At 55.1% G+C, this 25389-nt stretch overlaps 10 protein-coding genes across 13 annotated transcripts; 5 read left to right on the top strand and 5 right to left on the bottom strand.

The window, feature by feature from the left end:
* Positions 1-5572: 5572 nt before the first annotated feature.
* On the top strand, positions 5573-6988 carry IUM83_11049 (CENP-b protein 1; the record flags this gene model as incomplete). The annotated part of the gene is made up of 1 exon (XM_067935588.1): positions 5573-6988. The coding sequence occupies one exon, from the start codon at positions 5573-5575 to the stop codon at positions 6986-6988; it is 1416 nt and encodes a 471-aa protein (XP_067798742.1).
* Positions 6989-9877: 2889 nt separating this feature from the next.
* IUM83_11048 (NUDIX domain-containing protein) lies at positions 9878-10414 on the bottom strand (the record flags this gene model as incomplete). 2 transcript variants are annotated; one of them, XM_067935586.1, is made up of 2 exons in its annotated part: positions 10047-10116; positions 10191-10414. In XM_067935586.1, the coding sequence occupies 2 exons, from the start codon at positions 10412-10414 to the stop codon at positions 10047-10049; spliced, it is 294 nt and encodes a 97-aa protein (XP_067798740.1). The 2 variants fall into 2 exon arrangements, with proteins under 2 accessions (XP_067798741.1, XP_067798740.1); XM_067935587.1 differs by having other exon boundaries at positions 9878-10414.
* A 240-nt stretch (positions 10415-10654) lies between these two features.
* IUM83_11047 (Phosphotriesterase-related protein) lies at positions 10655-12064 on the bottom strand (the record flags this gene model as incomplete). The annotated part of the gene is made up of 2 exons (XM_067935585.1): positions 10655-11410; positions 11483-12064. 2 exons carry the CDS (start codon positions 12062-12064, stop codon positions 10655-10657), a joined length of 1338 nt encoding a protein of 445 aa, XP_067798739.1.
* A 151-nt stretch (positions 12065-12215) lies between these two features.
* Positions 12216-13010, top strand: IUM83_11046 (Maintenance of ploidy protein mob1; the record flags this gene model as incomplete). Its single annotated transcript, XM_067935584.1, has 3 exons — positions 12216-12322; positions 12415-12482; positions 12550-13010. The coding sequence occupies 3 exons, from the start codon at positions 12216-12218 to the stop codon at positions 13008-13010; spliced, it is 636 nt and encodes a 211-aa protein (XP_067798738.1).
* An 874-nt stretch (positions 13011-13884) lies between these two features.
* On the bottom strand, positions 13885-14636 carry IUM83_11045 (WW domain; the record flags this gene model as incomplete). The annotated part of the gene is made up of 2 exons (XM_067935583.1): positions 13885-13917; positions 13992-14636. The coding sequence occupies 2 exons, from the start codon at positions 14634-14636 to the stop codon at positions 13885-13887; spliced, it is 678 nt and encodes a 225-aa protein (XP_067798737.1).
* Positions 14637-14931: 295 nt separating this feature from the next.
* On the bottom strand, positions 14932-16023 carry IUM83_11044 (putative serine protease family S33; the record flags this gene model as incomplete). The annotated part of the gene is made up of 1 exon (XM_067935582.1): positions 14932-16023. One exon carries the CDS (start codon positions 16021-16023, stop codon positions 14932-14934), a length of 1092 nt encoding a protein of 363 aa, XP_067798790.1.
* A 163-nt stretch (positions 16024-16186) lies between these two features.
* IUM83_11043 (Serine protease) lies at positions 16187-17257 on the top strand (the record flags this gene model as incomplete). The annotated part of the gene is made up of 1 exon (XM_067935581.1): positions 16187-17257. One exon carries the CDS (start codon positions 16187-16189, stop codon positions 17255-17257), a length of 1071 nt encoding a protein of 356 aa, XP_067798796.1.
* A 1883-nt stretch (positions 17258-19140) lies between these two features.
* Positions 19141-20574, top strand: IUM83_11042 (Glycoside-Pentoside-Hexuronide (GPH):Cation Symporter Family; the record flags this gene model as incomplete). Of its 3 annotated transcripts, XM_067935580.1 has the most annotated exons (2): positions 19141-20189; positions 20248-20257. In XM_067935580.1, the coding sequence occupies 2 exons, from the start codon at positions 19141-19143 to the stop codon at positions 20255-20257; spliced, it is 1059 nt and encodes a 352-aa protein (XP_067798793.1). The 3 variants fall into 3 exon arrangements, with proteins under 3 accessions (XP_067798793.1, XP_067798794.1, XP_067798795.1); XM_067935579.1 differs by having other exon boundaries at positions 19141-20574; XM_067935578.1 differs by having other exon boundaries at positions 19285-20574.
* A 1845-nt stretch (positions 20575-22419) lies between these two features.
* On the top strand, positions 22420-24840 carry IUM83_11041 (Dethiobiotin synthase; the record flags this gene model as incomplete). The annotated part of the gene is made up of 1 exon (XM_067935577.1): positions 22420-24840. One exon carries the CDS (start codon positions 22420-22422, stop codon positions 24838-24840), a length of 2421 nt encoding a protein of 806 aa, XP_067798792.1.
* Positions 24841-24914: 74 nt separating this feature from the next.
* On the bottom strand, positions 24915-25283 carry IUM83_11040 (uncharacterized protein; the record flags this gene model as incomplete). Its single annotated transcript, XM_067935576.1, has 1 exon — positions 24915-25283. One exon carries the CDS (start codon positions 25281-25283, stop codon positions 24915-24917), a length of 369 nt encoding a protein of 122 aa, XP_067798791.1.
* Between the last annotated feature and the right edge of the window lie 106 nt (positions 25284-25389).

Here is a 25389-nt window from a genome sequence, read left to right as displayed (position 1 = left end):
AACTCCGCCCTCGACCGGAACTCGTTTTGCGGGGGCTCAAACGCTTGTCTGAGCTCCTCTTTGAATACTTCGTACGTGCTGAAGCACGTAGGATCGGAGAGTCGGCGTCCATACGCCCAACTCCTTGCGCGTCCGCCAAGACAGGACATGGCGAACGCGACCTTCGACAGCGGGTCGACGATGCGTCGAGCCGCTATGGCTGTGTCGAGCTCGGCAAGCCATCGGAGGAGAGGCTCGTCCTCTCTGCCCACGTAATTGCTTACGCTCAACTTTAATGGTTGAGCACGCGGTGTCGTCCCTGACGACGCCGTCACTGAGGAAGCAGCGTCACGCTGCTCCTTCATGATGAATCCCAGAGCAACACCATGTTGCTCCGTCGGCGATAGAGTACGCAGCATTGTAGCTATCGCCGCTTCTCCAATGACTGTTGACAGTCGTTGGAGGGCCTCCCACTCTGGGTCAGACAGGTGGGGGCAGTCAGCGCGTGCAACATGCGTTGCAGGCGTGTTGGAGCTCTCCATGGGCACCTCCGTGCTCATGTGGTTCTCGGCTCCGCGTTCGTACACCTCCTACGAACGTCAAGCAGTCGGTCGTTGGACGGACTACAAAGTGCTACCAGGTGTAGTGGGTCTAACTTGACTCACTACTTTAGCTTACACGTCGCGCTACGTGTATGAGGAAGCGTAAGTACTTAGTAATTACTTAGGTTAATTATATTTGAATACACAAATATAATTTAACTTAGATAAGACTCCAAGTAGCTAGTTTAAGGTAAAATGAGAACTGTATTGTTTGTAAATTGATCTTCCTCTAAAAATCTGCTAAAAGCTGTTTATCATCTATGAACGGGTTGACAGCGGCTGGCTGTCAGAGCCCCGCTAATATGCATGTCTCTGATTGGTAGAAAGATGCTGCTTTCTACCAATAGGATCTTTGGGTATGTGTGGACCACTCACTGTGGTGGTCCACTTCAATGTATCCATCGGTGTGTCTTACACCAATGTGAGGAAGTATCCAAAACGTTTAACAGATAACCTATCTGTTAAATTCACAAGTGGCTTGCAGCCACTTGTACGTGTAACCGTTACAGGTCTTCACGGGCCCATCTCTAAGTCCTTCATGAACGTGACGACCTTAGTCGCCTCGTCAATTGGATTGGTCACGATATTTGAGACCAAGTATCGTGCGCGCTGCGCGTAAGCATGAACGTCATGCTTACCCTGCTGAAGGTCGAGGAACTCCGCCCTCGACCGGAACTCGTTTTGCGGGGGCTCAAACGCTTGTCTGAGCTCCTCTTTGAATACTTCGTACGTGCTGAAGCACGTAGGATCGGAGAGTCGGCGTCCATACGCCCAACTCCTTGCGCGTCCGCCAAGACAGGACATGGCGAACGCGACCTTCGACAGCGGGTCGACGATGCGTCGAGCCGCTATGGCTATGTCGAGCTCGACAAGCCATCGGAGGAGAGGCTCGTCCTCTCTTCCCACGTAATTGCTTACGCTCAATTTCAACAATTGAGCACGCGGTGTCGTCCCTGACGACGCCGTCACTGAGGAAGCAGCATCACGCTGCTCCTTCATGATGAACACTAGAGCAACTCCATGTTGCTCCGTAGGCGATAGCGTACGCAGCATCGTAGCTATCGCCGCTTCTCCAATGACTGTTGACAGCCGTTAGAGGGCTTCCCACTCTGGGTCAGACAGGTGGGGGCAGTCAGCGCGTGCAACATGCGTTGCAGGCGTGTTGGAGCTCTCCATGGGCACCTCCGTGCTCATGTGGTTCTCGGCTCCGCGTTCGTACACCTCCTACGAACGTCAAGCAGTCGGTCGTTGGACGGACTACGAAGTGCTACCAGGTGTAGTGGGTCTAACTTGACTCACTACTTTTGCTTACACGTCGCGCTACGTGTATGAGGAAGCGTAAGTACTTAGTAATTACTTAGGTTAATTATATTTGAATACACAAATATAATTTAACTTAGATAAGACTCCAAGTAGCTAGTTTAAGGTAAAATGAGAACTGTATTGTTTGTAAATTGATCTTCCTCCTAAATCTGCTAAAAGCTGTTTATCATCTATGAAAGGGTTGACAGCGGCTGGCTGTCAGAGCCCCGCTAATATGCATGTCTCTGATTGGTAGAAAGATGCTGCTTTCTACCAATAGGATCTTTTGGGTATGTGTGGACCACTCACTGTGGTGGTCCACTTCAATGTATCCATCGGTGTGTCTTACACCAATGTGAGGAAGTATCCAAAACGTTTAACAGATAACCTATCTGTTAAATTCACAAGTGGCTTGCAGCCACTTGTACGTGTAACCCCGTTACAGGTCTTCACGGGCCCATCTCTAAGTCCCTTCATGAACGTGACGACCTTAGTCGCCTCGTCAATTGGATTGGTCACGATATTTGAGACCAAGTATCGTGCGCGCTGCGCGTAAGCATGAACGTCATGCTTACCCTGCTGAAGGTCGAGGAACTCCGCCCTCGACCGGAACTCGTTTTGCGGGGCTCAAACGCTTGTCTGAGCTCCTCTTTGAATACTTCGTACGTGCTGAAGCACGTAGGATCGGAGAGTCGGCGTCCATACGCCCAACTCCTTGCGCGTCCGCCAAGGCAGGACATGGCGAACGCGACCTTCGACAGCGGGTCGACGATGCGTCGAGCCGCTATGGCTATGTCGAGCTCGACAAGCCATCGGAGGAGAGGCTCGTCCTCTCTTCCCACGTAATTGCTTACGCTCAATTTCAACAATTGAGCACGCGGTGTCGTCCCTGACGACGCCGTCACTGAGGAAGCAGCATCACGCTGCTCCTTCATGATGAACACTAGAGCAACTCCATGTTGCTCCGTAGGCGATAGCGTACGCAGCATCGTAGCTATCGCCGCTTCTCCAATGACTGTTGACAGCCGTTAGAGGGCTTCCCACTCTGGGTCAGACAGGTGGGGGCAGTCAGCGCGTGCAACATGCGTTGCAGGCGTGTTGGAGCTCTCCATGGGCACCTCCGTGCTCATGTGGTTCTCGGCTCCGCGTTCGTACACCTCCTACGAACGTCAAGCAGTCGGTCGTTGGACGGACTACAGAGTGCTACCACGTGTAGTGGGTCTAACTTGACTCACTACTTTTGCTTACACGTCGCGCTACGTGTATGAGGAAGCGTAAGTACTTAGTAATTACTTAGGTTAATTATATTTGAATACACAAATATAATTTAACTTAGATAAGACTCCAAGTAGCTAGTTTAAGGTAAAATGAGAACTGTATTATTTGTAAATTGATCTTCCTCCTAAATCTGCTAAAAGCTGTTTATCATCTATGAAAGGGTTGACAGCGGCTGGCTGTCAGAGCCCCGCTAATATGCATGTCTCTGATTGGTAGAAAGATGCTGCTTTCTACCAATAGGATCTTTTGGGTATGTGTGGACCACTCACTGTGGTGGTCCACTTCAATGTATCCATCGGTGTGTCTTACACCAATGTGAGGAAGTATCCAAAACGTTTAACAGATAACCTATCTGTTAAATTCACAAGTGGCTTGCAGCCACTTGTACGTGTAACCCCGTTACAGGTCTTCACGGGCCCATCTCTAAGTCCCTTCATGAACGTGACGACCTTAGTCGCCTCGTCAATTGGATTGGTCACGATATTTGAGACCAAGTATCGTGCGCGCTGCGCGTAAGCATGAACGTCATGCTTACCCTGCTGAAGGTCGAGGAACTCCGCCCTCGACCGGAACTCGTTTTGCGGGGGCTCAAACGCTTGTCTGAGCTCCTCTTTGAATACTTCGTACGTGCTGAAGCACGTAGGATCGGAGAGTCGGCGCCCATACGCCCAACTCCTTGCGCGTCCGCCAAGGCAGGACATGGCGAACGCGACCTTCGACAGCGGGTCGACGATGCGTCGAGCCGCTATGGCTATGTCGAGCTCGACAAGCCATCGGAGGAGAGGCTCGTCCTCTCTTCCCACGTAATTGCTTACGCTCAATTTCAACAATTGAGCACGCGGTGTCGTCCCTGACGACGCCGTCACTGAGGAAGCAGCATCACGCTGCTCCTTCATGATGAACCCCAGAGCAACACCATGTTGCTCCGTAGGCGATAGCGTACGCAGCATCGTAGCTATCGCCGCTTCTCCAATGACTGTTGACAGCCGTTAGAGGGCTTCCCACTCTGGGTCAGACAGGTGGGGGCAGTCAGCGCGTGCAACATGCGTTGCAGGCGTGTTGGAGCTCTCCATGGGCACCTCCGTGCTCATGTGGTTCTCGGCTCCGCGTTCGTACACCTCCTACGAACGTCAAGCAGTCGGTCGTTGGACGGACTACAGAGTGCTACCAGGTGTAGTGGGTCTAACTTGACTCACTACTTTTGCTTACACGTCGCGCTACGTGTATGAGGAAGCGTAAGTACTTAGTAATTACTTAGGTCAATTATATTTGAATACACAAATATAATTTAACTTAGATAAGACTCCAAGTAGCTAGTTTAAGGTAAAATGAGAACTGTATTGTTCGTAAATTGATCTTCCTCCTAAATCTGCTAAAAGCTGTTTATCATCTATGAAAGGGGTTGACAGCGGCTGGCTGTCAGAGCCCCGCTAATATGCATGTCTCTGATTGGTAGAAAGATGATGCTTTCTACCAATAGGATCTTTGGGTAGGTGTGGACCACTCATTGTGGTGGCCCACTTCAATGTATCCATTGGTGTGTCTTACACCAAGGTGAGGAAGTATCTAAAACTCTTAACAGATATCCTATCTGTTAAATTCACAAGTGGCTTGTAGCCACTTGTGCGTGTAACCCCGTTACACGTACAAGGTAACCCCAGTTCACAGTCCCATGCAGAAAGACAGTAACAACTGCGGGCTGTTCATTCTTTTGTTTTTCTGGCGCCGCTTGGATAAGGAGGCAAGGAACGATTACACTGCACAGGGACTATTACGTCGACGTTGGAATATCCTGCAGACTGTGGAGGACTTCAGCGACGAATGTAACGATACCAACAGCGCGGGCAAGTGAGAAGTTAAGATCGTTAATACACGTTTATCCATGTTATTGCTGGTTTGACCATGTTATCCATGTCGTACATGTTGACGATGTTTCCCCGTGTTTTGCCCACATCTACAATGTATCCATTACTTAAAGCAGGTTCAAGTAATGCACTATCTGAGTTAAGCAGGCTCCGACAAGCCGGTACACCGGTCAGTCTTCAATTTTCATGTTGTACTGCCAACATGTTTTGGCCATGTATCGAGATGAAAAAACATGGACATCATATATTACCATCACCGTAATTTATCCGTAATCTATTTGTGTGTAACATGGTCGAAACCTGGGGAAATATGGCTATTATCCAGGTTCCGGTTACCTAACCCTATTTGAATACATGGGCGTTATCCTCTGCCTTTTTTTGCCAATCGCCGATGCGCTGGAGCAAATACAGTAGATCAGGAATTGCAATTTTGGCCGGGAATTGTCTATATATATTCCACCAATTAGATAATTTTACTTATTTACTGACCAATCAAATTCCTTACTTCCATTCATTAGTCGTTCCACCCCAAGTGCCCAAACCAGCATGCCGCGCCGTACCCATTTGTCGGTGGCGCAGAAGGCGGAGCTGCGGCTGTACCACCGAGCGCACCCGGACCTGACCCATGAAGACATCATTCGCTGGGCGCAGCTGCGCTTCTCCGTCCTACTGGGCCGCTCCACCGTGGGCTCCATCCTTCGGGCGCCGCAGGACTCGAGCCTCAATCCTGACGCCAAGCGCAATCAGGAAGGCCGCTTTCCCCAAATGGAGCGGGACCTGTACCAATTTGTGCTCAATTCGCCCGATCTGGGCGATCTGAGCGATTTGGTCCTGTGCACAAAAGCCAACGAGCTGCTGCAGGGGCGCCAGTCCGTGACCAAATCCTGGGTCTTCCGGTTCAAACAGCGCCACGCTTTTGGGGCGCTCAAAAATCTGCGCAGACTGATCGACGACTATGAGCCGCGGGACGTGTTCAATCTGGACGAGACGGGACTATTTTATCAGATGCCGCCGAGGAAACTTCAAGTTGCCGAGACCAAAAGACCAAAACATTTGAGCATCGGTTTGTGCTGTAACATGGACGGCAGCGAGAAGCTGGAGCCCGTGGTGATCCACAGCGAGCAAAATGGGGTCGAGGGGACCCAAATTCCAGTTCGGCTTTATGCCAACGCCCAAGCCTGGATGACGGGAGACAACTTTACCGACTGGCTGCACGCGTTCAACGCGTTGATGAAAGACCGACACGTGCTACTGTTGGTGGACAACGCTCCGTGTCACGGCACGACGGAGATTGAGTTGTCCAATGTTCGAGTGCATTTTCTGCCACCCAGTACCCCGGCCCACCTTCAGCCAATGCGAGCGGGCATCATCCAGCAATTCAAAGTTCACGTGAAGGCACTTGGTGTTCAGTGGATGCTGGACCACCGACGCTCCGGTGGAAATTTGGGGGATACTGAAGCAAAAATGGGACTGCTTACTGCTGTGAAGCACATTGTTCAGTCCTGGCAGCACGTGGCGACTCACTTCATCAGTAACTGTTGGGCTCATACCGGCATTGTTTCGGGCGATACATTGGCACTGCTCCCACAGCACAATGTGCCGAAGATCCCGCTAGATACGACCATGTTGGACAGAATAATCGCCCTGGTTGATCCGAGTGAGCCTATGACTGGAGTGGAGTATATTAACGCTGAGAAAAATGTTCCGGAATGGATGCCTTTGTCTGAGGAATTGCCGCCGGCCCCACGGTCTCGACGTGCGACCCATCCACAGCATGAGTGTGACGGCATGGTAGAGAAGGACGACGATCGAACTGAAGTGAAGTCGCTCAGTCATGGAGATGCACTTGCAGCCGCTATTCAGTTGTCAGCGTACGCATTTGCCAATGGCATCGACGCTCCTGATCTCCAACGAGTGATAGAATTTGCCCGGGTGCGATGTCGAGGAAGTGGAAACACGTAGATCATAACGCAGTGTCCACGGTGTTACTTCAAGTATGATCACGATACTAGGGGTAAATGTTTTTGGTGATACGATGTATTGGCATTTCAGAAGCTATGCTAGTGTGGTGGGAAAAAACGAGTTCCCTGTTATGTGGAGGTTGGTTGGTGTCGGTGTATCTCTGCGTAAACATTTTTTTATCGGTAGATGGTATATTTTGTCATTGCTCGAACGCTCCTGGCCTCCAGTGATCCTGCTACGGCAGAAATTGCGTCGTGTTCTTGTTCACGAGTACATGTTCGTTTGACAACACATCCGCAATCCAACCGTTGATAGCGTCTGCAATGGGCTCGACTCGAGTTTTCTGGATATTGTGGCCACCACCTGCGAATGCGAGGCGGGGGCCAGCATAGGATAGCTGCTCCAGCTCTAATGGAACTTCTTCTTGGATATACTCGTCGGATTGCGACCACGCGATCAGTGTAGGCAAGTTGAGACTGCTCAGAAGAGCGACTTGCTCGCGAACAAGATCAAAGTCAGTGGTTCCAGCGCGGACAACGGCCGCAATAAATGGATCCACGGGCCAGTCCGTGGGGAAGCGCAACAGCTTGGTGTAGATAGCTTTGACGGCGTGAGACGCGAAAGAGACTAGCAGTGGGTTCCCCGAATCCAGCATCTTGATCACCAGCGCGTTAGCCCGAGGACGCATTACATGGTGAGGACTGCAGCCGACCGGAGATAACAGTGCCATTCCACGAAAATTTATGGAGGCTTTGGATTGGGATGTCGACTTCATCGCTGCATTCAGCGCTGCCACGTTGATCGCAGTGTGTGCACCGAACGAGTGGCCTACCATGAATACATTCTCGTCCCCGTCGGCCCCTCCGCACAGTTGCTTTAGTGCGTCAAGTATCAACTTTGCCGTTGGAAGCGCACTGATGCTTTCCAGATAATGCGACTTAGCCACGGTGGATCCCGCGTAGCCTGGGAGGTTGATGCCAACAATCCTCACCCGGGGACGCTGCACGAGTGGTATGAGGTAGCGGAAGTCCTGGTAGCTGCCGGGGGCACCATGCAGCATCACAATCGTCACAGGTTTGTCCGCCAGAGGCTCCTCGCCACTGGGCTGGATGTCGACGTACTCAAGTGTGCAGTGACCTTGAATCCCGACATATTTCGGCGGCGGCAACGGAGGTGGCTGTGTTCGACTCCCCCGCGGAACCAGTTCCTTTCTACTCGGAAGCAAGTTGAGTATCGAGTAGTGTCTGCGAATCCTGCAGTTGCTTGGAGAAAGTGTCTTGATGCAAGGCGCGGGAAAGACTGGAGTCGCTCGCAACATTGCACGCAGCATCGTGCCTATGCCTGAATTCTCAAGGTTCAACCGTCCTTGGATAATCCGAACACGATAACTTGACCCGGAGATGTCGCTGTCAGGGAGCAAATTCGCTTCTGAGCCGCTCATCCCTCTCGACAGAATCTTTACTCGTAGCCTCTTTGACCTCCTTCGCACTCACGCGAGCAGTGTTTGTGGAGAGGCCCTTCATGCCTCCATGAGTGTCGTCACACACTCACGCAAGCTATGATCACGCGCAGAAAAAATGGCTCAAAGGTGGGGTCGTTCATATACGAATCGTGATTTTTTTCTATGTAGTAATTCGCTGGGCTGAATTGTGCACAAAACTTTCAAAATCTCCCAGTTTTTGCTAATGTAATTGCTCATGGGAAGTGCTGGGTCATCCCGAGCTCAGTAGCACTACACCCCCTTAAGGTGGCAGAGATCCACGAACTCAAGTCAGCTGTAATCTGCTCAACTCGAGTCTTCTGGATATTGTGGCCTCCGCCAGCGAACTCAAGGCGTGGTCCCACATGTGAGAGCTTGCCGAGTTCTTCCGGAATCGAAGGCTCTACCAAAACATCGTCGAGAGCCCATGCAATGAACACAGGCATTGTAGCCTCTTTCAGCATAGTGACCTGTGCTCGAATCAATGGGAATTTCGTTGTGCCTGCCCGAATTATTGCCGCAACGCACGAAGTAGCCGGTGTCCTTCTGGGAAACCCAAGTATCTCGGTATACAGATACTTGACGAAACGTGTCGCCAGGCGCACGACGACTGCACTGCGAGATCGAAGGAGAATGACCATAATCTTTATGGGTATTTCTTTTACCATTCGCTGCGGCACGCATCCTGCTGGTGCTATCAACGCAATGCCTCGAATTTTGAGTACGTTGACAGCTGCGCCGGCAATTCGTTGCGTCTCGTTCATCGACGCCATGTTGATCACCGCATGGGCTCCAAAGGAGTGGCCGATGAGGAATATATCTCCTCCATCATTGTCGATTGAGGTGCAAAGCTGTCTTATTGCTTGCAGCGCTACCTCTGCAGCTCGTAGAGCACAGACTGTCTCGAGGTAGCGGGACGTTTCCACTTCCGACCCCATGTAGCCTGGGAGGTTGACACCGATGATACGAAGACCAGGTTGCTGCTCGGCAAGCATTGGGATAACGTATCGATAGTCACGAAAACTTCCAGGAGCGCCATGAACGCACACGATTGTGGCTGAACAATGGCCCTTCGGTTGGATTGGCTCGACATCGACGTACTCGATCTTACAAATACCTTCGATCTGAAGATACTTGGGGTCTGGAAGTGGCGGTGGAGGGGGCCGAGGCTCGTGCACGACCCTTGCTGATCTACAACCAGGTAAGATACACAGCAAGCTTGGCATCTTCCCTTTGCCAGCTCTTACGACAATGAAGAAGGACACAGTTCCGCGCTAGGCTTAATTGGGTTTCATTACATCGCTCGTTCTTATCTCCATCCCACCCTATGAATAAACGCTGTGCTAAATTTCTTCGCTACCCCGCCGAAGTAAACTGCGCATTCTCGAATTTCTCTAACAACGAGGTGTTTACTTCGATATCGCTTGTTTGACGCGATTGAACAATTCGCGGTCCTCGGCGTAGTTCAGTTGATCCTCGACTAGGTCCAGTGATAGCCAACAAAAATTTAAGATCTCTTCGGTTTGGGTTTGCAGTGCAGCGGGGTCACGGATTCTCGCGACGTAGAAATCAACGCGTTTAACGACCTCCCTGTTGTGCTTCCTGAATCTGTACTCCTCTCGAAACATCCTGGGCCGGGTTCTGGGATCTGATGGCGTGATGCGATCGATATAGTTTTCCTCCTCGTTGCTAGTGCGGTCGTTGAAGAACTCTCGGTAGCACCGGGTGCAATACTCCTCCCACGACTCGCTCTCCATCCACAAACTGGGCACTCGCAGCTTGGTCTCCTCGAACAGTTCCCTGGCCGCCGTGTGGATGTCCGACGTGTCCGTGTCTTCCTTGTGTCCTTTGCAAAACGACCAGTGATCTCCGTTTCGATGCTGCAATAGCAGCATCTTGTCTTCACGATCTAGCACAATGATCCCCAAGATCATCTTGGGGATCATCTTGGCAAGATGGCCGATCTATCAATGGCAGGTTTGGCAAGCAGGCGATCACGCTAAATACGAATGCCTTACGGACACATTTTACTTTTAAGTACTTAAGTAATACTTATTAAAATAATAAAAGTACTAGATTATAGCACCACCAGTATTTTTTTTAACCAAAAATGCGCGTGATATATTCGATTCTTCACAGGTCTTAATAGTGCCAGTAGACACTAGTTATATGCCGCGCACTCAATTTTACTTCTTAGGTGGAAGCGGGGCAAACTTTTGTCGGCTATGATGGCGAAGGCACTTGGTTCCGCAGTACGTGAACGTGAACTTGGTGAAGTATTCTCCCTCGATTGGCTCGAAGTAGTTTCCACAGATAGAGCACTGCAGGTAGTTTTTCGGGATCGGTGGGGCGTCTGGAGGCACGTACCAAGCCAGCAAGTTCACAATATTGGCATGGACGATCTCATCCCACTGGATTGAATTGACGCCTTGACGCATAAGACGATGTTTGAAGTTCTCAAACAGATATGCGTAGCCTCCTCCTCCGTAGCGGCGATACTGAATTCGCTGGTGAACATTGGTCGACAGGAGAATCTGCGGCAAATACCTTGGCTGATCTTTCAGGAGGCTGGCGATCCACTCGACGAGCCGGCTATCAGGAGGAGGCTCACTGGTTTCTCGTTCAGAAGCCTCAAAAGGAATCGACACGTTCGTCATGGTTGGGTTGACCAGCACCACATCGCTCACAGCCAGCAGACCAACGAGATCAAACAGCACCGAAACACCCAAGCCAAGCAACTGCAGCAGAAACGCATACTCAGGGCCCTGGAGACTTCCCCCACACCAGCGATCGGCATGACAAACGACAAGTTTTTTGCTCTCGGCGCCTGCATCCAGTAGCGTTCGAATCCAAACTTGAACAGACTGCTCAAGGCCAGTCGTCTCTCCGGCCTCATCCTTGGAAAACGACAGATAAAGCGGAGCATGGGTTTGCGCTTGTGCCTGTCAATACAGCACCACCGACGTCAGCTCCAACCTCAAGTACGCACAAACGCGTCCGTATCAACTTCGTACCATCGCAAGACCGTGCACCAGAATCTCCTCCTTCGCACTGAGTTGTCCGCTCTTCACGTGGATCTGCTGGTACATCGTGCCTGGGAACGCCACCACTCCGGCCTTCTCAATACCGAACATCAGCTCCGCCTCCAGCGTCTTGGCAATGCGCTCGCTCTGTTCTTCCGGCGACAACCCGATGGAAAACTCGTCGGTGATCCGCTCAATCTCGAACGTCGTGACCGTCAGCAGAGTCAGGTCCTTCAGCCTCTTGGCCAAATGCAGCCGCTCCTTCACGAACACGTCGCGTCCTTCCGCCGGCAGCGTGACGTCCACCACCAGGGGCTTCAGCTTCTCATCTCCGCATTGCTGCAGTCGCTCGAGTTCTCGAAAAGCTTCGTCCTCCTTCTGGAGCAGCAGGTTGCGCCCCCCGTGAGCAAAAGGCGCTCGACGGTAGTCGATCAAGTCTTCGGTGCGGATCTCCAGGTCTGCATTAGAGTCGGTGGTTGCAGCCAGAGCCCCGATGTTGTGCAGAACGTGCTCGTGGGGGAGGGTGACCCCCACACTCTCGGGGCCCACGAGCTCACGGATGCCGCGGATCATTACGTAGGGGAGACCGTGAGCGTAGCTAAGTACGAATTCGACCAGCGTAACGGTTCTGTGGTGATAGGCTATTCATGGCTACACTTGCGTTGAAGAGGCTGATGGAGGTGTTCATTTACCGGTTGGAAGTGAACAGAAGACTCTAGTGACGATGAACAACCTGTTCAACCGCAACAAGACCTTCAGGCCGCAGAAGAGCCACAGCCACGGCACCAAGCGCTACGACCTCCACAAGCAGGCGCAGGCCACGCTGGGCAAGTACGGCACCATCACTCTTTTTTGCTGAAGTTGTAGACGAACTAGTTGCCTTTTAGGGTCTCACGTTGTTGCTGTTGTTGTGGGGGACGCAGTGGGGATATGAGGAATGCCGTCGCACTACCCGACGGGGAGGACCTGAACGAATGGCTCGCTGTCCACAGTACGTTAAAGCTCATCGACGTTCTACTGGAGATAATGCTAGGCTGAGGAGTTTACTTCTGTGTCAGCGGTGGACTTCTTCAACGAGATCAGCATCATTTACGGCACAATACTTGAGTTCTGCACGTGCGCGTCGTGCCCTGAGATGCGTGCTGGGCCTAAGTTCGAGTACTTGTGGAAGGACGGCAAGGAGTACAAGACGCCGGCGAAGCTCGCGGCCCCCGAGTACATCGACATGCTCATGACGTGGGTCGAGGAGCTGCTCAGCGACGAAACACTCTTCCCAACACGCGAGGGAGCTCCGTACTGCCGTGGCTTCCAGTCGGTCGTGAAGAACATCTTCCGCCGCCTCTTCCGAGTGTACGCGCACGTGTACTATTCGCACTTCGACAAGATCGTCAGCATTGGTGCCGAGGCGCATCTGAACTCGTGCTTCAAGCACTTCATAGCCTTCGTCACGCAGTTCGACCTTGTGGACAAACGCGAGCAGGAACCGCTCAACGAGCTCATCAAGAAGCTACTGCACTAGGCGTCATCGCATCAAACACCCTCTACACAATAAGAAAGACCTCACGTAATTAGCTGATGTTAGGCATTATCTACCCGATCACTGCACCTGCCTGAAAGCACTTCTGCTAAGTTATCGGCCTCATTATCAATGCAACTACGAACCTTTTTCCTGAACATAAATAACGCACTGCTTCATGCACGCACAGCAGTCGCTCGAACTCACCAGATAGACCTGACACGGACTTGTCTGTCTCCTCTAAAGTCCCAGCAGATCCACTTGCGGCTGCGACTGCGGGCCCCTCTGTTCCTTGTGGACGAAGCCTGCGTGCGTGGCAGGGTTGAACGGGTCGAAGCCTTCATATCCGTTCTGCTGCGGCTTCTTCACCGGCGACGAGTGCACAGCCACGTCGGAAAAGTCAATAAGGTTCGCCTCCTGCACCTCCGGCACTTCCTGAACAGGTTGCAATGGTTGTTTCATCGGCACAAGCTGCGGCGCGTGCTCCTGCTCGCTGTCAGGCTCGTCATCCGCCTCCTCCTTAATCGTTGTAACAACATGCATGCCATGGATCAGATCCTCCAGTCCCTGCGACCCGGGCGACACCTGCTCGAACTCCTGCAGTGGTCGGCTAGCGTGCACGTCCGCGCGGTCCACGACGGGCTTCTCCCACTGGGTGTTGCCCGTGCCTTCGTGGCGGAAGTAAACGGCGCTCCTGGAGCGCGAATACACCGGGTACCACCCCGACTCCAGCACGAAGTTGGTCGGACTGATGTCCTTCCACGCGCTGCCGTCGATGAAGAAGTCGTACGTCTTCTGGTTGTCGTCCGTGAGCGCCACGACCAAGTCGAGTTCGTGCTGGTCCTCCAGGTCGTACTCGAACTCCCACATCTCGCCTTCAATGTCGTCGAAGCTCACTCTCTTGAGCTCCCTGCAGTCCAGCACCACGACGAACTCACCCTTCTCCAGGTCCCTCAGCTCCAGCTTGTGCACGCCGCCGCTCACGCCGAACGCGAACGTCCAGGTGAGCAGCGTGCCCGGCGGCCGCTCGTCGCCGTCGCTGAGCAGCTCGCCGCGCGTGTCCTCCACGCGCCGCACGTACATGTCGCTGCTCCAGACGGACGCCGTGTGGTGGCGGTGCGCCACGGGCAGGAACCGCTCGGCGAGCTGGTCCCAGGCCACGCCGTCCGCCACGAGGTCGTAGGCCGTCTCGAGCCTTCCCTGGTCCACGACCGACGACTTGACGTCGCGGATCACCACGCGGAAGGGCGCGAGCGCCTCCGCGCCCACGTGGAAGTCGTAGTGCCAGTTGGTGGCGTACGCGTCCGAGCTGAAGAGCCGGCGGCCGTCCAGCTTCAGCCGCTTCTTGGCCGAGATGCGGCTGTGCTCCAGCATGACCGTGTGCACCTGCTCCGAGCCCGCCAGCACGAAGCGCCACGTCACGCGCTTCTTGGACATGGGCACGCGCGCGCCGATGTTCTCCACCTCGCGCGACACGCGCAGCACCGAGCTGCTGGCGCTGCCGCCGCCGCCGCTGGACGACGTGGTGGAGTCCACGCTGCCGCGTGCGCGCCGAGGCTTGGCCAGGTAGCTGGCGGGGTCGCTGCCGCTGCTGCCGCGCGCGGGGAGCGTCGGCGACGAGAGCGTCATGGCCTGCAGTGATTGATACAGAGCAGTTGGGCTATGGAAGCTACTGGTCGAGAGAATCTCGAAAGAAGGAGCGGAAGCTGATTCCTCCTCCCATGCGACAGCTGTGCCCGAAATCTGGTACGTCGCGGACTTTCCGCCAATGAGGGAGTTTGGAGACGGCGTTTTGGCGAATGGGAGAAGGGCGAGGGGAAGGGGAGGAAGGGTGGGATTGCACACATGGCTACATGTACACTGTATGGTCAAGTTGCAGTGACACGGACGGCACTGCAACTACAAGTCTATCCAGGATGTGTACTCAGGGGTGGATGTCCACGCTGGTGGAGTACACTTCGCCGCGCTCCTTGCCCTGTACGACGTTCTGCATCCAGGCGGCGAGCTCGTCGGCCAGGAAGCTGGCCTTGGTCTTCTGCACGTTGTGGCCGCCGCGCTCGAAGGCCAGGCGCGGCCCCGGGTGGCACACTGCGCCCACGTCCAGGAAGATGTCCTCCTCGATGAGCGCGTCGTCCTTGGCCCAGGCCAGGAAGCTGGGCAGCGACCGGTTCTTCTCCAGGTGCTGCGCGAACAGCGCGAAGTCGGCGGTGGCGCAGCGCACGATGCCAGCCGTGAAGTAGTCGGGCAGTTTGCTGTCCGGGAACTTGAACGACTTGATGTAGAGCTGGCGGACGAGCCACTTGGACGCAGTCTCCACCGCCGGCACGCCGGACCGCAGCATCTTCCACAGCAAGTCAATCAAGCGCGGGCTCAGCGCGTGGTGCGGCCGGTGTCCCGCCCCAGCGAGAAGCACCAATCCTTTGATGCCGATCTGCTGCTCGTCCGCGTTGATGCCCGTGAAGTGCACAGCGGCGTGGGCGCCGAACGAGTGGCCGAGCACGAACACGTTGTCGCTGTCCTTGAGCACGCCCTGCATGGCCCTGTACGTGAGCTGGACGGACGGCACCGCGCTGATGTGTTCGTAGTAGTTGGTGGTGTCCAAGACCGTCGAGCCTGCGAAACCTGGGAGGTTCACGCCAACGACGCGCACGCCGCGGTATTTCAGCAGCGGGATGATGTGACGGAAGTCTCGGTACGTCCCCGGCGCGCCATGGATCAGCACCAACGTCGGCGTCGCGGCAGTAAGATCCTCAGGCTTGACGTCGATGTACTCGATGGTGCACTTGCCGTCCACGTCAATGAACTTCGGCTCCGGCAGCGGCGGAGACGAAGGGCGACGTGGCTTGCCAGCAGCAGCAGAGTCCGTGATGGTAGAGAACGAGGCCGCAGCTAGAACTGGACGAGTCGAGGACACCAACTGCTGCTGGGCTATCAGCGATCTCGGGAATCTCCGGTTGAAACTTGCAACGCTGCGCTGCCTGGCAGCTCTTCCGACACAGCGCACCGCCGCCTTCATGCTTGGCACCTTGGTCTCTGATTCCCGAGTGACGCGCCTACAAGGATGGTGAGCCTTTGTCCCACAGCTGCAAGGTCTCCTTCAGAAATGCAACCTCACGCCGCGCGTACATAGATCCAAAGTGTCGAGTCGACATTACGTCGGACTGGATCTGAACTGGACAATGCTGCGGCGCGTTCCTCGCGCGCGGTTGCTTTCGTCTGCTATCACGCGCAAGTCGTACGACCGCTGGGACTTCCTGCCTCGAGTGGAGGTGGCATCCCCGCGTGAAGCTCGCGCTCCGCCGCCGCCTCTTCCTTCGCCAGAGTATCTGGACATTCGCGGCCGGTGCGCGCTCGAATACGCCGACGTCCCGCCGCTAGAAGAAGCGTTGCGTGGCCACGAAGCGCCGGTGACAATTGTGCTGGTACATGGCGCTCCAGGCAGCTACAACGACTTCCGCCACCTCGTTCCGGTGCTGGAGCACCACCCGCACTTGAGGATCATTGGGATCAACCTGCCAGGCTACGCGGGCTCAAAGGTTGCGAAAGAGCACTATCTCGAGGACATCAGCGCGCTACCGACTGCTGGGTTGGCTCTAGAAGCGGTGAAGACGCTCTGTGCAGGACAAGAGGGAAGCGACAGTGTGTTCTTGGTCGGCCACTCCTTCGGTGCGCACACTGTGATCAATATGGCCGCCCTACATGCGACCGAGAGACACGAGTATCACAGTAACCCACGCAACGAGATCAAGATTCGAGGGATGGCGTTGCTGGCTCCTGCAGGCTGTCGACCTCACAAGGTGCTACGACCAAAAGAGAGTGCAATGGTTGTCAACATAATGCGGATGCGGAATCCACTCGTTAATGCGTTGATACCGCCGTTCGTCAAGATGATCTACACCAGACTGTTGGGCTTCCCTCGAGATGCACCACCGGGACACTACGTTGCCGGTCTTGTACGTGCAGGAACCACCGACTTTGGCGTGATTCGAGAGCAAGTTGATACGCTACGCAGACAGAAGCTGCCGTCTCTCGTCGCGTGGTCGCAAAACGATGAATTCATGGAGGAAGAGATCCCGCTAGAGCTCGCTCGACTGTGCTATCCTGGTCCGCGTCTTGCGTTTGCTGGTGGAGGCCACAATGTGCAAAAGACCCGAGCAGAGCAAGTTGCAGGGGCTTTGACCAAGTGGATCCAAAATGTCTTGGCTGAAGACGACGAAGGAGAACAACACTCAACACAGAGTTTGTTATAACTCGCCCGGGTTACAAGGGCATACTTGCGCGAACAGCACGGGTGGTCACAGTTTCTAGGCTATGCCTCTCGACTCAGTAGCCAGTACTGGATTCTTGCTCCAGCTGAAGTCGTGGCGCTCATTGCTGTCGCGCATGTCGGGTTTTCATTTTAATTAGGGAAGCACACCTGATAGCCAACCCGTCAAGTGGATACATACAAGGTGATATTCTGAGCTCGATCGACTGCGGAAGCGAAGGCTTCACATAAGCTTCTCGCTGAGATGAGGCAAGGCGGTTTGTGGCATTCACTTATCGCAGCAATTGAACACTGCCTAACTTGAAACATGCGAAGGATCCAATTAGAACTCCGAACACATCGTATGAAACGAATGTATTACCAGTGGTGCGGATAGCAAAATGAATTCTGATGTTAGCTCCGTGCTCTATCCGCTGCTTGGTGTGCCCTAAGGCTCTATCGAACAGCAGCACGTTCTGGCGCATTTTTCAGCTGACCATTCACTTCGAATTAAATATCCTCTTCAATCGGAGCATGACTCGCTCGATTCCGGACTTTCAGCGATCATGCTGACGGCGCCAGTACTTCGAATATGCCACGCATATTATATATTATGTAATCACCTCTTCCGAGGCGTCTTCATAAGAAGCGGCGGTTTTGCTGTGTGGCCCAACCATTCTTTCACCTCAAACGGCGCGATCATAATCTTATCCATTTGCTTGAACAGAGCGATGTTGTCCTTCATACGTAAGTGATTTCCTCCGTATCACAAGCGCTGTAAATCTGGCACATTACTCTCCCACCATAGTGAATCCAAGTCTATTTTCCTAGATTATCATAGCATTCACAACGACTATGACAATTCTCTATGACGTTCCCAGTTTAGGCGGTCACGCTTAACAACTTTCGCACGTTTTCGGCGACTGTATTCGTTCGCTATCGCAACCGCGGCAACACACGCGGAAATCCGAGACACCTTCATTGTGCTAGCTTGTTATTTGTGGTGAATCACAACTTGTGATCCGTGCGTGATCCGAAAGTGGATCACGCTCTTGGGTTAGATCTAACCAGCCAATCAGCACTTTATATATGTCATACCGAACCCTCCAGATGTATTCTAATCAGCCAATCAGCACTTTATAAAGAGGATCATGATCCGAGCATGATCCCGTTAGGAACCGGCCTGAGGCCGGTTCCTGACTCACAACCATATCACAAATTTAATGCAGAACATGTAGTCATTTTCCCCTCGGAATGTATTACAACGAGACCCCAGCTGGCCGCGGTGCTTCACTGAACGGGGGCAGAGAGGACGAAGAGATCAAATCAGCTGATTACTTCCTGTCCGGAGAGTGTGCAGGTTCATCACCAGCTGCAAGTTTTAACGGGAGGGCACCGCTTCCACGCGGGTGGCCTCCGTCGACTTGAGGCTGCATCATGCAATGTGTTGGTGGTACTGTACATGTAATGCTTCTTGTCCATCGAGACGCTGGCAACGTCCTCGTGGCAGCGAAGCAGACAAGAGCGTTAACCGAGTTATTGTACAGTACAAGCTGGCTGGTCATCCCCTGCCGCCGCTGTTCCACTTGTTCAATCCGTTCCTCCCGCCGCAAATTCCAAGTGCTGCGGCAATGGCGACCCAGCTTCCCATCTGCTCATGCTCAACAGCAGAAGCTTTGCTGTTTATGGTGTTATGGGGTTGTGCATGTGTTGCTAGTATCACGGGTGGTTATGGACGCAGGATACATGTATTATAGTCAATAACAGGCACCACCGCACGGGCTGGCTCTGCTACATTACAGCAACCCGCAGCATCTTTCCAGCTCGTAGTCATTCTCCAATTCGCTCACGTGGATCGACTCGACCCCAATTCCAGCTTGACCAGAGATGGCAGACATCGAGAAAGGCTACGACCTGCAGAACTCGCCCAAGCCCGGGACCATGAAAGGTGGCGGCGGTGACCAGGCCCCGCTGTCGCACCCGCCGATCTGGCTGCTGCTCGCGGCCTCCTTGCCGGGCTTGGCGATCAGCATGGCCTGGTCGGCCCAATGGGCTGCGCTGGGCCCGTACCTGTCGACGATGCTGCCCAACTTCGCCGTGCAAGTGACGCAGTTCATTGGCCCCATTGTCGGCCTGCTGGTCGGCCCCAGCGTTGGCGTGCTCAGTGACCGCAGTACCGCCAAAATGGGTCGCCGCAGACCTTTTCTCATCGTCGCCGGCATCCTCAGCATCATTTGCTGGATCGCCATGAGCTACACCCGAGACATGGGAGAAGCTCTGGGCGACCACGGTGACGGCACCGACGGCCAGAAGACCGACCGCACGTGGACGGCGGTCTTCACCGTGTTCTTCTACCTCTGGATGGACATCACCGTCAACGTCGTGCTGACTCCGGCCATGCTGCTCGTCGCCGACCTTGCTGGAGATCGCCAGACCACCGGCGCTGCTCTAGGCTCGGCCTGGTCCACGCTCGGATCGATCCTCGTCGCCGGCTACATCGAGTTCTTCGGAGCCGCCCACGAGACTATGCACGAGTTCATGTGGATGCTGTCGGGCACCATGTTCATCTGCATCACCGTCGCTGTGGTGTTCGCCCAGGAGACCCCGCTGGACCCCAGCAAGGTGGACGCCGTCTCGACCTGGAAGCGTATCGGCCGTGCCTTCGCCTCCGTCTACAACGGCATCCGCACGCTGCCCGGTGTGCTCGCCATCTACGGCGTATGTTTCTTCTTCGTGGAGTACGGCTACACGGCGTACAATGGCAACAAGGGTCAGTTCTTCGGCCTTGAGGTGTACAACGGCTCGGCTGAGAACGCCGACTCCTGCAACCCGTGCACCGCCGAGCAGAAGGAGTACAATGACGGAGTCAGCATCGCTGGCGGACGAGCGGACTTGCTGTTCAACATCGTGGGCTACTTTTACTCGTGGACGCTGCCGTACCTGGTGCACCGGTTCGGTGTCAAGTGGGTCCTGACCCTTTCGACGATCCCGCAGATGTTGCTGATGATCATGGCCTGGACCAGTAGCGTCAGCTTCAACGTGTTCGTCGTCGCCATCACCGGCATCACCCAGTCCGCCTGGTTCACGCTCATTGTGCCGGTCATCATCCACGTCTTCGGCAACGAGGGGGAGATCGGCATCTACGTCGGTGCACTCAACTCGGCCAATTGCTTCGGCCAGCTGCTGAACTTTGCGATCGGGTCCGTCTTGGTGGAGACGTCGCTGGGCTACAAGCTCCCGGTGTTCCTCGGCGGCGTCATGAGCGCTCTTGGCTTCATCACCGCGCTGCTCTTCTTCAAGATGAAGATGTACTCGATGTAGGTGCGGCGACGATCCCAACGCCCAGTTCTTTCCCTATAAAATATCACCTTGTGTAAATCCAGGGAGACGTTTTAATTGCCAAACTGCAGTCTACTTCAAATTTACACCATTGCCCGAGACGCGTCTCGGGCAACCCCTGAAGTTCAGGGGTTCAGGCTGAACTCGACTCGGGTTCAGGGGTGAGCAGGGCAGTGAGACTCACCAACCTTTTCTATTGGTATATGAGCGTGTTCTAGTAGAAAAGGTTAGATTGCCGAATTTCTGAACGCGCGTGTTCACATACACGATCTGTCCTTGGTAGATAATTACAAGTCACAACGGAGGACTTCGTCGTTGAGAGTGATCGAGCTGAGGTCAACTTCCGGCGCAGCGCGAACGTGCCCGCAATCAAAAGCTTGTTTGATTTGTTTTAAGCACACACCCGCCGTGTCGAAGCGGTTGGACATCCACTGCAGCCAGTCCCGGACAGCAGCAGTGAGGACACCCGAGTGGTCCTGCTTCGGGTAAAGCATCAGGTACACCTTTCTTCTGTTGCTGCGCGCCGTCTTGTACGCTTGCTCCGCGGTCTCAGGCAAAACGGCCGTATCGTTGACACCTTGCACGACCAGCACGGGGGCGGTACGCGTTCGCCGGGGCGACCGTATTCTGAAGTTCTTCCGCAATTAGTGCGTCTGCCTCCGACGGTCCCGTCATGAACAGGGACGTGAGGTTCGAGAGGGCCAAATCAAGTGTAACTCCGAACATCCCGCTAAACCCATGCGAACCTTCATCACGTCACCCGTAATATGAAGGCCTGTCGAGATCTGAAACCTGGCAGTGAGTTTGCATCGCAGTTGTTGGTCCACACGCTGATTTCACATCTTGTCGCAATACTAGGCACGTAGTATCCTGAAAGGCGAAGATGAGGGCCCCACGCGTCGGCTCCACTAGCATACGTGAAGCGAATACTATTCGGTCTTGCTCGATACATCTTCTCACAACGATACATATAAATAGTTGAACAGGACGATTACCTCAACCAGAATATTCCGCCGGTTTGGATGAGCTGGGCGCGGTCAAGTTGGTGTGCTTCAATATCTCCCTTGAGAGCGGTACAGTAACAGATCGTAGAGATTTAAGCCACCAGAACCCACACACCAGGCTTGAGGCTTGCTCTGGTTGGGAGTACACCGGGGTGCGGGTTGGCAGGGCGGACCACTCCACGGAGTGGCTGCTCGTCCAAGATATTGCCTATCTCCGGCCTCCGTGGAAAGTCCCGCACTCGGCGGGGATCGATCCCGGTAATACCTCCCGGTCTCCGCGTCAGGGTTTGACCACTGGCCCACGGGGATCGGTGTAACAGATCGTAGATAGTACATGTACACAGGGTACCATCAAGTTGGGAGATATTTTTGATGATCAACAACACCCCCCTCTCATACAAAACAACAACTTAATTAAAACTACGAATAAATATAACTACGAATAAGTCATCAGCTGCAATTTCCAACATGCGCATTCCATTGTCTTGCAATGCCGCAATGTCAGTGTGCACAATGTTCGTTCACGTTCGTCCTCGCGCATCCATCCTCTCCACTCGACCGCACTGACGTCACTCTGCAACATGCCTGTGCTCCAGCCGCATCATCGCTCCGAATTCGCCCCACTTCCGCCGTTTAACATCGTGTGCGCCACTCCGACCAGCTGTCGTTTCCCTCCATCACCTTATACCCCGCCGCCTCCGTCTTCAACCTCCACAACATCTCGCAGGCTCGCGCGCAATCAACGCCGTTGACACGCACGCGCCTCATCCATCACGTCCGTCAGTCGCCAATCCGCCGCATACCCCCAAGCCCCCGAGTCCTCATGCTGTCCACGCCGCTCCACCGCCCGCTCGCCGCCGCGCTGCGCAGGCCGCAGCGAGCCGCCATGAAGTACCACGTGGGCGTGCGCGAGACGCGGCGCGGCGCCGACGCGCTGGCCCGGCAGCAGCAGCAGCTGCGCACACAAGGAGCCGCGGCGCTGAGCCTGGACACGCCCGTGTTCCAGGTCTTCGGCAGCAACACGGACATCGGCAAGACGATCGTGTCCGCCGGCATCTGCCGCAGTGCCGCCACCATCGCAGCAGCCAGCGGGGGCCGCGTGGAGTACATCAAGCCGCTGCAGACGGGCACGGACGACGACATCCCCGGCTCCTTCCCGGGCGACGCGTCCTTCGTGCAGAAGCACGCGCTGCTCCGGGACACGCAGCAGGGGCAGCTCGAGTGCTCCACGCTCTTCTCGTGGAAGAACCCGGTGTCGCCGCACCTCGCGGCACAGATGGAGGGCCACACCATCACGGACGAGGCGCTGCTGGAGCTGCTGGCCGACAAGTTGAAGGCTGTTAATGCTGTGAACGGCGCGAAGGCTGCGGACAGTTTGGTGCTCGTGGAAACGGCGGGCGGTGTGTGCAGCCCCTCGGCCTCCATGAGGTTCCAGGTGGACGTGTACCGAGGCATGCGTCTGCCCGTGGTACTGGTGGGCGACGGCAAGCTCGGAGGCATCTCCACGACCATGTCGGCGCTCGAGACGCTGCTGATCCGCGGGTACGACGTGGCAGCCGTCTGCCTTATTGAGCAGGACGGGCTCGACAATGCCGCGGCGCTCGAGCCGCGCACCAGCGAGCTCGGCATCCCGATCTTCACGATGGACGCGGTCCCGCCAATGCCCGAGCCCCTCGACAACTGGTTCGCGCAGCACGGCGAGGTGTTCGCCGACGTGAACAAGGCGCTCAAGGCGTTCCATCAGACGCGGCTGGACAGCTTCAAGCGCATGGAGGAGCGCGCGGAGCAGGTATTCTGGTGGCCGTTCACGCAGCACAAGAAGGCAGGCAGGCTGTCCATGATCGACTCGGCCCACGGGGATGAGTTCAGCGTCTACCGCCCGGACAACAACAGCGTCGAGCCGCTGTTTGATGCATGCGCCAGTTGGTGGACGCAGGGTGTCGGACATGGCAACTCGAAGATGGCGACGGCTTTGGCGTACGCTGCAGGTCGCTACGGCCACGTCATGTTCCCAGAGAATGCTCACGAGCCCGCGTTGCAGTTGAGTGAGAAGCTCCTTGCTTCGGTCGGTAAGGGCTGGGCCTCGCGCGTGTACTTCTCGGATGATGGATCGACTGCTGTGGAAGTGGCCTTGAAGATGGCGTTCCGCAAGTACGTGCTGGATCACAAGTTGGAGTACAGTGAGTTCATGTCGGATGAGGCGACAGGATCCAAGATGGTCACGCTTGCTCAGGCCAACTGCTACCACGGCGACACACTGGGCGTGATGAACGTGGCGGAGAAGAGCGTGTTCAATGAGAAACAGCACCCTTGGTACCGCCCGGAAGGTATTTTCCTGAAGGTCCCAACAATGGCGCTGCGTAACGGCGAGTACGTGATTTCGATCGACCCTGAAATCGCCGGCAACGCGCAGACTGAGGAGAAGCTGCCGTCTCTTAACGCTGCGTTTGACGCTTCTCGTGACCAGAGTCCGCTGGCCGATGTGTACCGCAAGCACGTGGCTCGCATGATCGACACGACCGAGGAGAAGAAGGTTCGTGTGGGCTCTGCGCTTATTGAGCCCGTTTTGATGGGCTCTGGCGGTATGTTCCTGGTGGATCCGCTGTACCAGCGCATGCTGGTGCAGGAGTGCCGTGCTCGCAAGATCCCGGTGATTTATGACGAGGTGTTTTCGGGTTGGTGGCGTCTCGGAGTGGAGTCTGCTCGTGACCTGCTCGGCGTCGACCCCGACATCTCGTGCTACGCCAAGCTGCTTACTGGCGGTGTAGTCCCGATGGCTGCCACGCTTGCGTCGGAGGAAGTTTTCAACACGTTCTACGCCGATTCCAAGGGCGAGGCGCTGCTGCACGGCCACTCGTTCACGGCGTACCCGATGGGTTGTGCTGCCGCCGTGACGGCGCTAGACATGTACCAGATTTTCAACGACGCCAGCGCTCCTACGAAGGACGCCACGCGTGCGTACTGGAACGTAGACGCGCTCACGGAGCTGTCCACCCGGCCGTACATCGCGCGCACGTTCGCTATCGGCACTGTGGCGTGTGTGGAGCTGGCGTCAGAGAACGCCGGGTACGCGTCCACGGAGGCTGCCGAGCTCATCCAGGTGCTGCGCAAGAACGGTGTGTACGCGCGTTCTCTCGGCAACGTGCTGTACCTTATGTGCTCGCCGCTCACGACGCAGGAAGACTGCAACAAGTACCTGGCCACTCTCACCCGCCAGATCGAGCTCCTGCAGGCCAACAAGTAAGCGACACTTTAGCTGTATGAACGGGGGTAGTTAGCGTATGTAAAGTTCGTGGGTCTGAATGAATCCTAGACGTTTTACGATATGATGCATCCAGGAGCAGCGGGAGTCTCGCCTCCGCCTGCATCGAGTCGCTTCTTCTCGATGATAACGTTGAGCTCCACCATGGCGTCGTCGAACTTCTGGATGAACTTGTGACGGTCGGGCAGCGCCCTCACGTCGCGGTCGTGGATGAGGCGGTTGCGCAGAGTCGCAACGTAGCGGATCGAGCGCACCGTGGGCACGGGGACGGCGCTCTCCACCGACGAGACCTTTTCGTGCAGCCCCTGGCCGAACGCGCCGAACTCCTTTTCGAGCAGGTATTCGAGCTCCTTGGACGCCTCGATGGCGAGCTGGTAGTCGTTGCTGGAGTACACGAACCCCTTGCCGGCCTGAGCGTTCCCCATGCTGCGGAGACTGTCCCGACCTGAGATGACACAAATGACCAGATCCGTTACAAAGTGGTGTGCGCTACATAAAGTCAAGTTGAAGTGGGGACGGACGATTGTCTTA

This window comes from Phytophthora cinnamomi (assembly GCF_018691715.1).
Source record: "Phytophthora cinnamomi strain GKB4 chromosome Unknown Contig7, whole genome shotgun sequence".
NCBI classification, from domain to species: Eukaryota; Oomycota; class Peronosporomycetes; order Peronosporales; family Peronosporaceae; genus Phytophthora; species Phytophthora cinnamomi.
Note: the sequence above shows the minus strand (reverse complement) of the source record. Positions and strands in the feature narration are given on the sequence as shown.